The 12959-nt window shown below is 36.7% G+C and overlaps 1 protein-coding gene across 2 annotated transcripts in view; it reads left to right on the top strand.

The window, feature by feature from the left end:
- Positions 1-12959, top strand: part of ATP13A3 (ATPase 13A3) — an 85920-nt gene that overhangs the window by 33565 nt on the left and 39396 nt on the right. For both annotated transcript variants that reach the window (XM_040621416.1, XM_040621417.1), the window contains exons 11-16: positions 2603-2734; positions 3829-4008; positions 4146-4303; positions 5042-5230; positions 6918-6979; positions 10368-10518. In XM_040621416.1, coding sequence (XP_040477350.1) covers positions 2603-2734; positions 3829-4008; positions 4146-4303; positions 5042-5230; positions 6918-6979; positions 10368-10518 — 872 coding nt within the window. The remainder of the gene's footprint in view (positions 1-2602; positions 2735-3828; positions 4009-4145; positions 4304-5041; positions 5231-6917; positions 6980-10367; positions 10519-12959) is intronic.

Below are 12959 nucleotides of genomic sequence, written 5' to 3' on the forward strand. Positions count from 1 at the left end.
CTCTTGGAAAAATAAACCAAATAAGGTACCCATTAAGCACTAATAACTAAAGCAAGATAGTATATTATACATATACATTCATTTTTTTAAAAAGGTTTTATTTATTTGAGAGAGTGTATGCATGTGCACAAGTGGGGGGGAGGGGCAGAGGAAGAGGGAAAGAGACTTGCTGAGCAGGCAGCCCCAAGTGGGGCTGGATCCCAGGATCCTGAAATAATGACGAGCTGAAGTCAGACGCTTAACTGACTGAGCCACCCAGGCGCCTCTGCACCCCTATGCATTCGTTTTTTAAGAAGTAAAAATAAGTGTTTGGATTTGTACTTCTCTCTGAGGTTGTATCAGATTCATTCCTGTAAAATGGTACTTTTGTTTTTCTTACTATGTGACAGGTACTGTGGTAGGCTCTGGAGATGCAGTGGTTACAAGATGGACACAGTGCTTGTCATCATTGAACTTCAGTGTAGTTGGAAAGGCATAGTAACAAGAAAGTGTGACAAATACTATGATTAGGGGAGGTCAGGGAATTTAGATGTTAGAGCTCATTTGCCATGGGTGTCAGGGATGGCTTCTTGAAGAAAGTATTTTTAAGTGGTTGAACTAGTCAGATAAGAGGTAAGTGAAGGGGTGTGGTGAGAGAGGGAGAGGAGAGGGTTTTAAGTGCCCAGTCTTCTGGAAATGAGAGAGAGCTCGGTGATTGTAATAACTAAAAGGAGTTCAGTGTGCCAGGTGCAGCAACTAGATGATGGACAGCCATCTAAAACATGTTAAGGAATTTGACGTCATTCCCAAAGGCAATGGAAAGCCATTGAAGGGTTTTTAAGCAGGGGAGTGATCTGATGTTTGCCTTTTGCAAAAATCATTCTGGCTGTTGTGTTCAGATGGGTTTAGAGGAGAGTAGTGTTGAAGGCATGAAATGGATCAAGGTGAAGGTTGTGGAGATGAAGAGAAATGAGATGGGGCTGGAAGATACTTAAATGCGAGCGTTGAACAAGATTTAATAATTCATTGGATATGAGGTGATAGAGCAGTGTCAGGCTTGAGGGATGGACATCAGTGCCATTTAATTAAATAAGGGACACTGGAGGAGCAGCAGTATTGGAGGAAAGGCTAATGTTTTGGACAGACATGTTAGTTCCTTTAGTGTGGTATTGAAGAGGTGTAAAGGACATAAAGGAGAGACAACACAGCGGCATGGGCCTTGGGTGCAATAGCCATTTTGATTGATTGAGAATACCAAATCAGTCTCTGTTCTCTTGGCTCAGTACACTACATTGGAGCATAAACACAGTTTGGCCTGGCAGGGGCTTCCTTCCCTGTGCTTCCTGGTCACGTGCTGCTTTAGTTGGGAGTGTCTCTCTTCTCTCTTGGTACTTATCCTGTTACTGCTCTGAGGCCGCTGAAGGCATTGGGGATGCCAGGACATGGCATTCGACTCGTGTCTCCCTTACCCCTTTGTAAAGTCTAACAAGTCATTGGTATTTTGTTTCCTGGTATACCTGAGAGGAGTAGACTTTAAGTGGCATCAAAGTTTTCCAAGAGTCAGGTTTATTAAAAAATGGAAAGTATTATGCCTAGTATGTGCTTAACATCATTAGAATTCTTTAGAAGTTGTTTCCTCATAGCTTAGTTAAAGGAAAAGAGTTTTTGTCCTACAGACTAACTCACAAATAATAGTGTCCTCTTACAAACTAGCAGAACTCTTTTCTGACCATAGTATTAAACATAAGGAAGGGAAAGACTGAGAGAAAGAGTCTAAATGTAGGGCAGTCTTAAAGAAAAACCTTTTACTTGGGAAAATCTTTTTAAAAAGTGTTTAGCTAAATTGAATATAATGTACACATTTCTAAGGAAATAATGAACTAGATAAAATATTGCAATGTTTATTTTGTAAATTTATTTAAGATCTAAAATATTAGGACTATTTTAGGAATATTGAGAAGGCATTGAAATGTTATGAGTTATAAATAGTGGCAGTGAGAAAAAGGATAGTGTAAAAAAATTGCTGTTAAAAAAGAAAATACACTGGGGTACCTGGGTGGCTGAGTTGGTTAAGTGTCTGCCTTTGGCTCAGATCATGATCTTGGGGTCCTGGGATTGAGCCCCGTGTTGGGCTCCCTACTCAGCAGGAAGCTTTCCCTCTGCCCCTCCTCCCACCACTCATGTTCTCTTTCTCAAATAAATAAAATAAAAATACACTAAAATTTTCAATGCTTTCTGCTGTTTCCAAGGAGTTCTAGAAATCTGAGCTTATTTACCTGTTGCAGGGGATCTCATGTGTGGACTCACTATTTTCTAAGAGGGCTGTTGTACTGAGTATTGAAGTCCAGTCACCTGTTTGGTCAGAAGGGACTTGGCATCACCTGTGTGCAGTTGGCATCCTGTCAGGGGGCAAAGTACCTGACGTACTTAAACACCATACTTTGTTACTCTAAGGCATAATAATTTATTTGTCTTATTTTCATGTACTGAGATTGTCCTGTTTAACTACATTATATTTTTAACTGAGTATTGAGGTCAGGTGACCTTCAGGCATATCTTTTATTTACTATATTTTTATTTGAAGTTAATATTCGGATTTCTCTTTTTCTTTCTTTAAATCCAGAAATAGAAGAGATCTTTTCTACAGACCTTGTACCAGGAGATGTCATGGTCATTCCATTGAATGGGACAGTCATGCCTTGTGATGCAGTTCTTATTAATGGTACTTGCATTGTAAATGAAAGCATGTTAACAGGTAAACTGAGTAAAAATCAGATCAGTTGTTTATAATGGTATTAAGATTAAGTAGTTACTGATTAAACTATTTAAAAACTATTTTGTATCTGTGAAACTGTGTTGTTTATATTTAATCCTGAATGTCATGAATGTGTTGGATGATGAAGATTTTTTTTTGTTTTGAGGGGATCAAATTCTGCATTATACGCGGTTGTGATACTAAATCATTATGCTGGTGTTCACCACGTTTTTTGGCATACTTCTTTTGACATGAGGAAATATTTTTAGTAAGGGAAGAGGAAATAAGTCCTTTGCTTGCAGAGAATGGCAGCATATTTACTTCCCTATTCAATGTGTAAAAAGTGGGAATAAAGATTTTATATTTTCCTTAAACTGGGGGGAAATAGACTTTGAAATGACTTCCCTTTGGAAATTCATAATCTGAAGGTAGAATTTGATAGCTTTTTATCATGTTCAGAGTCAACCTGGAAAGAAGCTATTGCTATGTTTTCAAACTATTAGGAGTCTTCTCTTAAAACACAGTCACACAAATATCCCTATATACTTGCCACCTCTGAAACAAGAAGTGAATGCTATAGAGAATTAAAAGTTAATGTTGAAAAGAATTTGACAGTTTGTTGTTGAGAGAACTACCATACTCCGTATTTTCTCCACTCCCTTTCCTAGATGCCTTTTCTCTTCCTTACGTGTCTCTGTGTGTGTATGTATTGGGGGTTAGGAGTAGGTCTTCACATTTTTGTGTGCTTGAGGTTGCAGAATGCTTTCCAGTTTGGTTTTTGGGGATAAGTGAACAGATGCTGGGGATGTGGCAGCTACCTGGTCTTTTTATCTGAAACTTGACAAAATCATTTGCAGATGATTGCTTTGACTCACAACTCACTTTCAGGAATTATTGTGAGAGACAAGACTTGATATTTTCAGGCAAGGAAATTGGTAGACAGAAAGCTAATTGAGTAAGCTTTGTTATCCACATATGAGAACTATTAGTAACTATTGAAATAGTATAATAACATTCAGGTTATTTAACAATTCAAGATTTGTGTGTTTAATACAGATTTCTGTGCTTTAAATTATTATTTTTTTTTTTAAAAGGAGAGAGTGTTCCAGTGACAAAGACTAATTTGCCAAATCCTTCAGTGGACATAAAAGGAATGGGAGATGAATTCTATAGTCCAGAAATACATAAACGACACACTTTGTTTTGTGGGACTACTGTAATTCAAACTCGTTTCTACACTGGAGAACTTGTCAAAGCTGTAGTAGTTAGAACAGGTAGAAAACATTTCATCTCTTCTTACATGGTTTAGTGTATTTGATGCCTACTGAATGTCTAAAAAGAGATTCTCTTTTGGGAGATAATTTTCATTTTCTTTTAAAAATACAGTCATTTTCTTTGAATTTTTTTAAAGGATTTAGTACTTCCAAAGGACAGCTTGTTCGTTCTATATTATATCCCAAACCAACTGATTTTAAACTCTACAGAGATGCCTACTTGTTTCTACTGTGTCTTGTGGCAGTGGCTGGTATTGGATTTATCTACACTATTATCAATAGCATTTTAAATAAGGTATGTAAATGGTAAACTTTTAATAGGGTTTGATTCTTAATGATGACATGTGGCTACTGAGGGTTTGAAATGCGGCTAATGCGAATGAAGAACTAAACTTTTGATTTAAATTGACTGTATGAAACTAGTAGCTGTTATTTTAGAATGTATGGATATAGAACATTTTCATCATAGCAGAAAGTTCTTTGGGACAGCTCTGGTTTAGGTGGTCTTTTTCTTGTTCTCTTGTGACTTAAAAAAGGGAAGCATGACCACATATTCACTAAAAGCTTTATTTCTGTCTCTCTTTTTTTTTTTAATTATGGGATATACAGCATTAAAGTTATTTGCGATTACTTAATTGAAGGTACTTCTAAGAGACCTCGTCACATTTCTCTTTTCCATCCCCTTTATGGAGATGGGCATAGTATGGTGCTGGTAGTAAGAGTCAGTATCTGATAGATGTGTATTGAACTTTGAAGTGTGTAGCTTGTGATGCAAGTAGAGCTCTTAAAATGAAAATTTCCTTTAAAAACAGTTTTCGTTCCACTTCATTGTCTATTGACAATTCACTGAACTTCCTATTTTGCAGCCTCTAAAGGGAAAAGAATTGTAAATGGTTGATGAATGTAACTATATACACCTTTATATATAAAATTGAATATGGTTTATGGATTCTTCACTAAAGAAATACCCACATTAGATTAGTAAATATTTGGTATGGGGGGGTCCTGACATTTATTTTTGTGTTAATTGTAGGTAGAAATTGGGGTCATAATTATCGAGTCTCTGGATATCATTACCATTACTGTGCCACCTGCACTTCCTGCTGCGATGACAGCTGGTATCGTGTATGCCCAAAGAAGGCTGAAAAAAATTGGTATTTTCTGTATCAGTCCCCAAAGGATAAATATCTGTGGACAGCTGAATCTTGTTTGCTTTGATAAGGTTGGTTTCGTAGTCATTCTCAAAGCTTACTTTCATAGCTTTTAAATACTTAGATGAAGGTTTTCTGTATGTATTCTCTATCAACCAGTTTACACTCGTTTAGTGTTTTTCTAATGTTCCTCTTTTTCAACTTTCTTGGCATCATTTTTATATATTCTCACTGCTTTTTTTTTTTTTGCTTTTTCAATTTTTAATACCTTGGATATTGCTTATTTGCCCAAATCTGCAGTTGTCTAATCATTCACATCCAGAATTATGCCTTATAGTAGTAGTAAAAATTGTGTGATCTTTTATGTTTTTAACAGAGTAAGCTCCATACAGATAAATTTACTGGAATTGTATTGCTATTATGTATATATGTTTAGTTAAAGTTTGTTCTGTGATTTTATTAAATATGTTTCAAAATTATGAAGGTCACTGATTTTACGGTTTTATGTGAAAGCAACAAATAATGTACCTGTGTGAAATAGTCCTTGCCTCTTACAAAGGGTTTTCCTTTCCTCTGCTGAAATTAGTTTTCTTTAAAGTTCTATTTTGAGAATTACACATTGACCAAGAAACCTCCCATCAAGCTTTTCTTGGTAACTGATATGATAGGTATATGATTTTTGTGCATGTTCATTATTGACGGAAAAAAACATTTTGTTTTTTAAAAAGTCATATTTTGGGGCACCTGGTTGGCTCAGTCGTCAGAGCGTGCGACTCTTGATCTCCAGGTTTGAGTTCGAGCCCCATGTTGGGCATACAGATTACTTAAAAAAAAATCATATCCCATGACTTCATTTCATATTTATCTGTTTGGAAAATTTCACTTATGCCTTTTTGGGAAACATTACTATTAAAATTTTTAAACAGTCATAAAAGTGGAGAAGATACAAGTATAAAAAACCTTTATTTACCCATTACCCAGCTTTAACAGCTAATCAGCATTTTGTCAGTCTTACTTCATCTGTCCCCTCATTTTGAAGGTGGCAGCGTCATTCTTTCACCCAGTATACCTCAGTTTTATATCTAGAAGTTGTCAAAAAAAAAATGACTGCAATACCATTATCTTACTCCACTTAACAAAATGAACTGTTCTTTGGTATTATCTGATATCCAGTTCTCATTCAGATTTCCTTGTCTTTCACAAAGTGTCTCAAAATTTTACAAATTTTTTTTTCTGTAAGAATCCAAATAATGATTGCAATGGTTATAATTAATCTGTAACAGTTGCTTTTCTTGCCCCTTGTCCTGAATCATCTTACTGAAGAAACCAGGTCATTTACATCCTGGATGTAGCTGATTGCTTCCTCTTGGTGTCATTTAACTTGTTTTGTTCCTCTTCCCCTTTTGGCTTGCTCTGTCCTATTGTCTGCTTCCTAGGTAGGCCTTTATTGATTGATAGGTTGATTGGTGCATTGTTCTGTTTTTTTCATAATATAAGCACATAAACATACAGTTCTACACGTGTGCTCCCCCTACCTGTCCAGAGGAACCGTACTGTAAGGAATGTTCTGCACTCTTTTGTTAACTTTAGTTATTTCCTGGTAGTTATTCTTTGTCAATATACAGAGATCTTACTAGTTTCCTTTGTTGACAGCTGTATTCTATTTTATTATATATATGTAGTGTAACTTTTTGTGATTTCTGTTTTTGGAGGCACTATTCATACTTTGTCCATGTGTGCTTTTTTTTTTTTTTAAAGACTGGGACTCTTACTGAAGATGGTTTAGATCTTTGGGGGATTCAACGAGTGGAAAATACACGGTAAATATTAAGCTAGGTTTGATTATTAGTTACTTCATATTAAGTATCTTAATATATGAAACATTCAAACATAAGGTAATATGAGAGCTGTGTACCCAATACCAAGATTAAACAGTTGACATTTTCCCACATTGGCTTCAAATCTCTTTTAGAAGATTTAAAATACGCAGATATTGCTTAAGTCTTAATCTGTCCCTATGCGATCGTTCTGAAGTTGTGTTCTATTATCTTTGCATGTTTTTATATTTTCTCTACGTATACATCTGTCTCTAAACAAGACCTATCTGTAAATAAACATACATGACTGATACACTGTACATGTTTTTGCTGCTTTCTTTGCCTCTTTAACATTGTTTTCAAGATTCGTCCAGATTGGTATGTATAGATCTAATTTATTAATCTTAACTATTGTTTAATATTCCATGATAGGATTCAACCATAGTATCTGTTCTACGAAGGGGCAATTTCAGTGTTTTCTCCCTTTCCCCTTTCACAGCTAGTGCTGCAGTTGTAGTTCTTCTACACAACTGGTGAGCATGTGGTTGAGTTTCGATAAACCAGCTTTTTAAGGATGTCAGTGCTGGGTTATAGCACCTGCACGGCTGCAGGTTTAGTAGGGGCTGCCTGGTTCCTCTCTGGGTGATGCTGCTCACACTCTCCCTCAGTACGTGTGAGATCCTGTTGTTCCAGTCCTTGCCCAACTTGGTACTGTCAGACTTCTCATGATTGCCACATGGATAGACATAGAACGGTCTTACATTGTGCCTCTTTGCAGCTTCCTCAGTACTTAATAGGCTGATCTTATTTTCACCTTTTTGGAAGGATGGTCATTTAGCATTCTTCTGTGACACAATTTTTCTGTTGTGTTCTTAGTCTTTATCTTACTCATTTATTAGAAGTTCTTCGTATTTTGGGGTGGTAATCTTTTTCAGTACGATGAATTACAAAAGTATTCCAACTGTCTGTCTGGTCTTTTTACTTTTGTTTTTGTTGTCTTTTGACGGCTTAGTAGTTGTGTTTATGTCATTTGTCCCCCCTCAGAAGTCTGTGAGATTTAGGTTTGTAGTTGGAGAGAATATTGTTTGGTTCATGTAATTTCAAAGTTGTTACATCTTCTTGATAAATAGTGTGTCACATTGTGACTTTGTGACCTTATTTCTCCCTAATGCATTTTGCCTTCAATTCCCTTTCATCTTATATTTCTACAGCTTTCTTTGGTCTAATGTTTGCCTAGTGTGTCTTCTTTTCCATTGCTTTACTTTTTGATCTTGTGCCGTTGTGTTCACATTTGTAATTACAGATATATTGGAACTTATTTCTACAATTCCTCACCCTAGTTCACACACACATTTTCTCAAATTTCTCTCTCATATTTTTGCACATTTTCTCAGAATTTCTACATTTTAATCCTTTACTGCTTGTCCTAAATTAACGGTCTTATTTAGAGTCTATAAAGTTCATGGGTGTCTTTTCTGGGTTTCTAAAACCCCCCAGGAAACCATGGACCGTAGAGTGCTTTTTTGATTACTCTCCTCCCTTATTTATGTGGATTTGTTGGCACAGTATTTTATGATTAGGACTTGGGTTTTATGCCATCTGCGTGCTGAGGTTTTCCTAAGTTCACGACTGTCTTTGCCAACCGCTGCTGCTTCTGCCTCACTCCCCTGGACTGCACTGCCCTCTTCGGCAGCTGCATTTGTTAGGGCTTCTTCCATTTTCACTTTTGAAGGACGGCGTAGCTCCATAGCTTTCCAGGGTGTCAGCTGTTCTCTCAGCGCTTTGATGGCGTGATTCCATTTCTCCCGACTCCTTTTCTTATTGTTGTTTTAAGAGTACTTCTTTATCCTTGATTTTTGCAGTCTCTTTTTATTTGTGTAGGACTCATTTGCTTTTTGATTCCAAAGATTCATGCTTTTCATAAATTCTGGAAAAAATTGCAACTTTTTCCCCTATACCGTTATGACTTTTCTCCCATTCTTTGTTTTCTCCATCTGGGAATCCTGGCCATAGGTTAAACAAGAAAGTGCATTTGGTTCTTTCCAAGTCTGCCTCTCCTCCTTTCCCCCCATGGTGTCTTGTTCTTTTTCTGAGTCTTTAATTTAAAAGTGCCCTTTTTTGCATTCTTTCTGATTGCTATTCTATTATCTCAAATTTATGGGATTCTAATTTTGTCTTTGTTGTGTCTGTTGAGCCATGGGAATGTTTCCCAGTGCATTTTTAAATTATGGACTTAGGCTTAGCAGGATTTTTCTGTGAAATTTCTTTGTGGCTGTGTGGGAGCTCCTCCCTGGAGAGTTTTGACTGTGCTTGGCCAAGAGTGGTATCCGTGGTGCCAGATGAGCTTTAATGTTACTTTCATAACCTGAGGATTTCTGGACCTGCAGTAGTGTGTATTCAAACCCAGATCCTATCCTGAGTGGTGTAGTGGTTCAGAGTTGAGGCCCTAAAGCCAGACCTGTGTTTGAATCCTTGCTCTGCCACTTAACGCACTGTGTAACCTTGGAAACTTACCTTCTGTTTCAGTTTCCTCATCTATAAGATGGGGACAGTAAAACATCTTCCTGTGGTGTGAGGAGAACATGTATCAGATATGTTTAAAGTTAAAAGAACAGCGCCTAGCACATAGTAAACATTGTACAGATGTTAACTATTTCCTTGAACTTTGGGTAGGGGGAGAAAGAAATAAGCTTATTCTTAGTTGTGCCTTTGGGTCTTAGGTAAATTATTTTTAGTATATTCTTTTTCCAGGATGCTCCATTCTTTTATGTAGTATATTCTTTTTCCAAGGATGCTCTTCAAGAGCACTGGCTATTTTTGGTGAAAGAGGTCATCTCGGTTTGAGCTCCCCACTTTGGCCAGGACTTCGTCTTCTGTTCCTGTGTGGGTATTAAAGCCTGGGGCTTTAGGGTACTGAGGTGGCTCCCTTCCCTTCTTCCTTCTTCCTCAGGCAGTCAGCATCACTCAGGTTCACACCTCCCTGGTTTTCCTTTCCTTCCATTTCTGGCACTTGAAAATTTCCTTTTCTTGATTATGAGCTCAGTTTCACATTGAAAAGATTATGTGTTACACATTCATTTTGTGTTTTTACAGAAGAGATTTTATGTATTCTTATCATATGCCTATAGGCAGGAGTTTTGATTATTATTTGTTATCTAGTTTTTTTTATATTGGTTTGTCTAGCGTCGTTATTCAGAATCTTAGGTAATTTGGTATTTTAGTTATGTGTAATTTACATGGAAGAAAATGTTTTTGAATGCCAAAAACTATAGTGCAAATTAATACATGCAGAAATACAAACATTTCCATTTTTTAATTTAAAACTTGAGTATGTGTAGAATATTTATTGTCTTGGGATTTATGAATCTAATTCAGTGCATTTTCTATTTAGTTTCCTTTTGCCAGAAGAAAATGTTTGCAATGAGATATTGGTAAAGTCTCAGTTTGTTGCTTGTATGGCTACTTGTCATTCACTCACAAAGATTGAAGGAGTGCTTTCTGGGGATCCACTTGATTTGAAAATGTTTGAAGCCATTGGATGGGTAAGTTCAATATTTTACAGCACAAGTAACTTCAAGGAAAATAATAGTAAAAATTACCTTGCAGAAGGAGGTTGTTTCTGCTAGTTGTTTTGATGACAAGTCTATCTCGTACCGTTAAAGGAACTGTATAATTTCTAAAGATACGTCACTGGAAAAAGATTTATAATTCTGTAAAAAAGTGTCTGTTTTAGTTAAATTAACTCACTTTAAACACCTTTCATAGAGGATGACCTGCTCAGGCGCCTGCATTATGTTTATAACAGAAACCAGCTGTCACCAGCTCGAGTCAGTAGGATGATCTTCAGCAGTGACATTTGTTGAGCATAGGTGAAAAGTATAGCCCGCTCTGTGTCTTCAGTGTTCTTTTGTCTCCGTTTTCTACTTTCTGTATTTACACACACACATGTATACACACACAGGTTTATTTGTTTATAGCTTTCTATTTGTTGTTGATCATTTTAATTTGAGTGCTTGCTATGTTTTCTGGTTATCATTTCACAGCATTAAGTTCTTTTACAGATGGAATAATAAGTTTGTTTTTAACGTTCTCTTCTGGCTTCTGAATCGGTTATTTTCTCTGGGTCAGTTTTCTTTTTCCGTCCCTATACTTGGTCTTCCTTCATGCTTTTGGTTTTCATTATACATCTGGATGGTACTTCCATATTTAAGAATGAAGGTTTGATTTGATAATTCTGGGTAGCTGCAATCAGGTTTTTATTCTTGCCTGTAGTGTGTTAGTCTGTTTTCTTGAGATGTGTCTCCCCTGAGATGAAAGGCTGACCAAGGGGAGCTCACTGTGTGCTGAGGGTGAGGTCTCTTCAGCAGGCATGCCTCAGTCCAGAGTTGCAGAATTAGCCTTTTAGGTTGCTTTCCCCACCTGCTCCCACAGTGCTTCCCCGGGCAGAGCTGTGTTCTGGAGTGCTGACCCTCACATTAGCAGCCCTTCTTCCTCTCAGGTAGGTAGTTCATATCTCTGGACAGTGACCCCTGTTTTTTTTTGTTTTTTTGCTTAGCTCCACTATTCTGGCTATTAAGAAATGTACCTCTCCTGTATGTCCACTTGTGTTTTATTTTGGGCTACTGTTTATTTCATTGCTATATCCATCAATATGTTTCAATTTTCCTTTTATATTTATATTTGAAATCCTTCTCCTTTTTTTACTTTCTGTTTACTTCTATAGGTTTATAATTATTATTATTATTACTATTTGTATTTGGTTAATGTTTTGTCAGGGAGAGAGATGAATGGCCATCTTCTGATAGCCCAAAATAAATACTTGTCAAATTTAATTCCCAAAAAGCCTACAGAGAAAAATTTAAGAGTAAGGGAAAATAGGACTGATTGATCATCTTTAGATTTAGGGTTCTGTTTGCAGGTCTTAAAAAAAACAAAACAAACTGGCTTTATAATTAAGTTTGTATAATAGCATGCTTTGTTTACTCTGAGATGCCTTGATGTTTAATCTTACCCCACAGTATCAATGGAATATTTCCATGTAACCAGGCACTGCTGTTACGTGATGTGATGGATGCCATATAAGATACATCTCAATTTCAGAGATGTTAAACTTGTCTTAGAATTGTATCCAGTTGGCTAATTGGATACAGTTCCCTTCCCAATCATTTTCCCATTGATTGATTCCTTCGTTTTTAAGTCAAATTAGTTTATTATTTCTTGTATATGTGTATTTATTTATTTATTTTTTTTTTAAAGATTTTATTTATTTATTTGACAGAGAGAGAGACAGCCAGCGAGAGAGGGAACACAAGCAGGGGGAGTGGGAGAGGAAGAAGCAGGCTCATAGTGGAGGAGCCTGATGTGGGGCTCGATCCCAGAACGCCGGGATCACGCCCTGAGCCGAAGGCAGATGCTTAACCGCTGTGCCACCCAGGCGCCCCTATATGTGTATTTAATACAGTTTTTGTTGGAATTATTTCACCAAAAATATGTTTTTAAATTAAATTTCAAGCATTTAGGGTAGTAGTATCTTAACCAGAAATGTTTAGTCTGAAACACTAAACTCAAATCTTTGTACCTTAGTGTGTGCTTGGTCCAGAGGTTCTACTTAACCATATCTGAGCTCCATGTACTTTTATTTTTTTATTTAAATCCAATTTACTTAACATGTAGGGGATTATTAGTTTCAGGGGTAGAATTTAGTGGTTCATCAGTTGCATATAACACCCAGTGCTGACTTATTTCGCTTAGCATAGTACCCCCTAGTTCCATCCACATCGTTGCAAATGGCAAGATTTCATTCTTTTTGAAGGCTGAATAATATTCTGTGGTGTGTGTGTGTGTGTGTACGTACGTACGTGTGTACACACATATATATACCACATCTTCTTGATCCATTCATCTGTCGATGGACATCTGGGCTCTTTCCATATTTTGGTTATTTGTGGACATTGCTGCTATAAACATCAGGGTGCATGTGCCC

Source organism: Ursus maritimus, unplaced genomic scaffold, assembly GCF_017311325.1.
Source record: "Ursus maritimus isolate PB19 unplaced genomic scaffold, ASM1731132v1 scaffold_4, whole genome shotgun sequence".
NCBI classification, from domain to species: domain Eukaryota; kingdom Metazoa; phylum Chordata; class Mammalia; order Carnivora; family Ursidae; genus Ursus; species Ursus maritimus.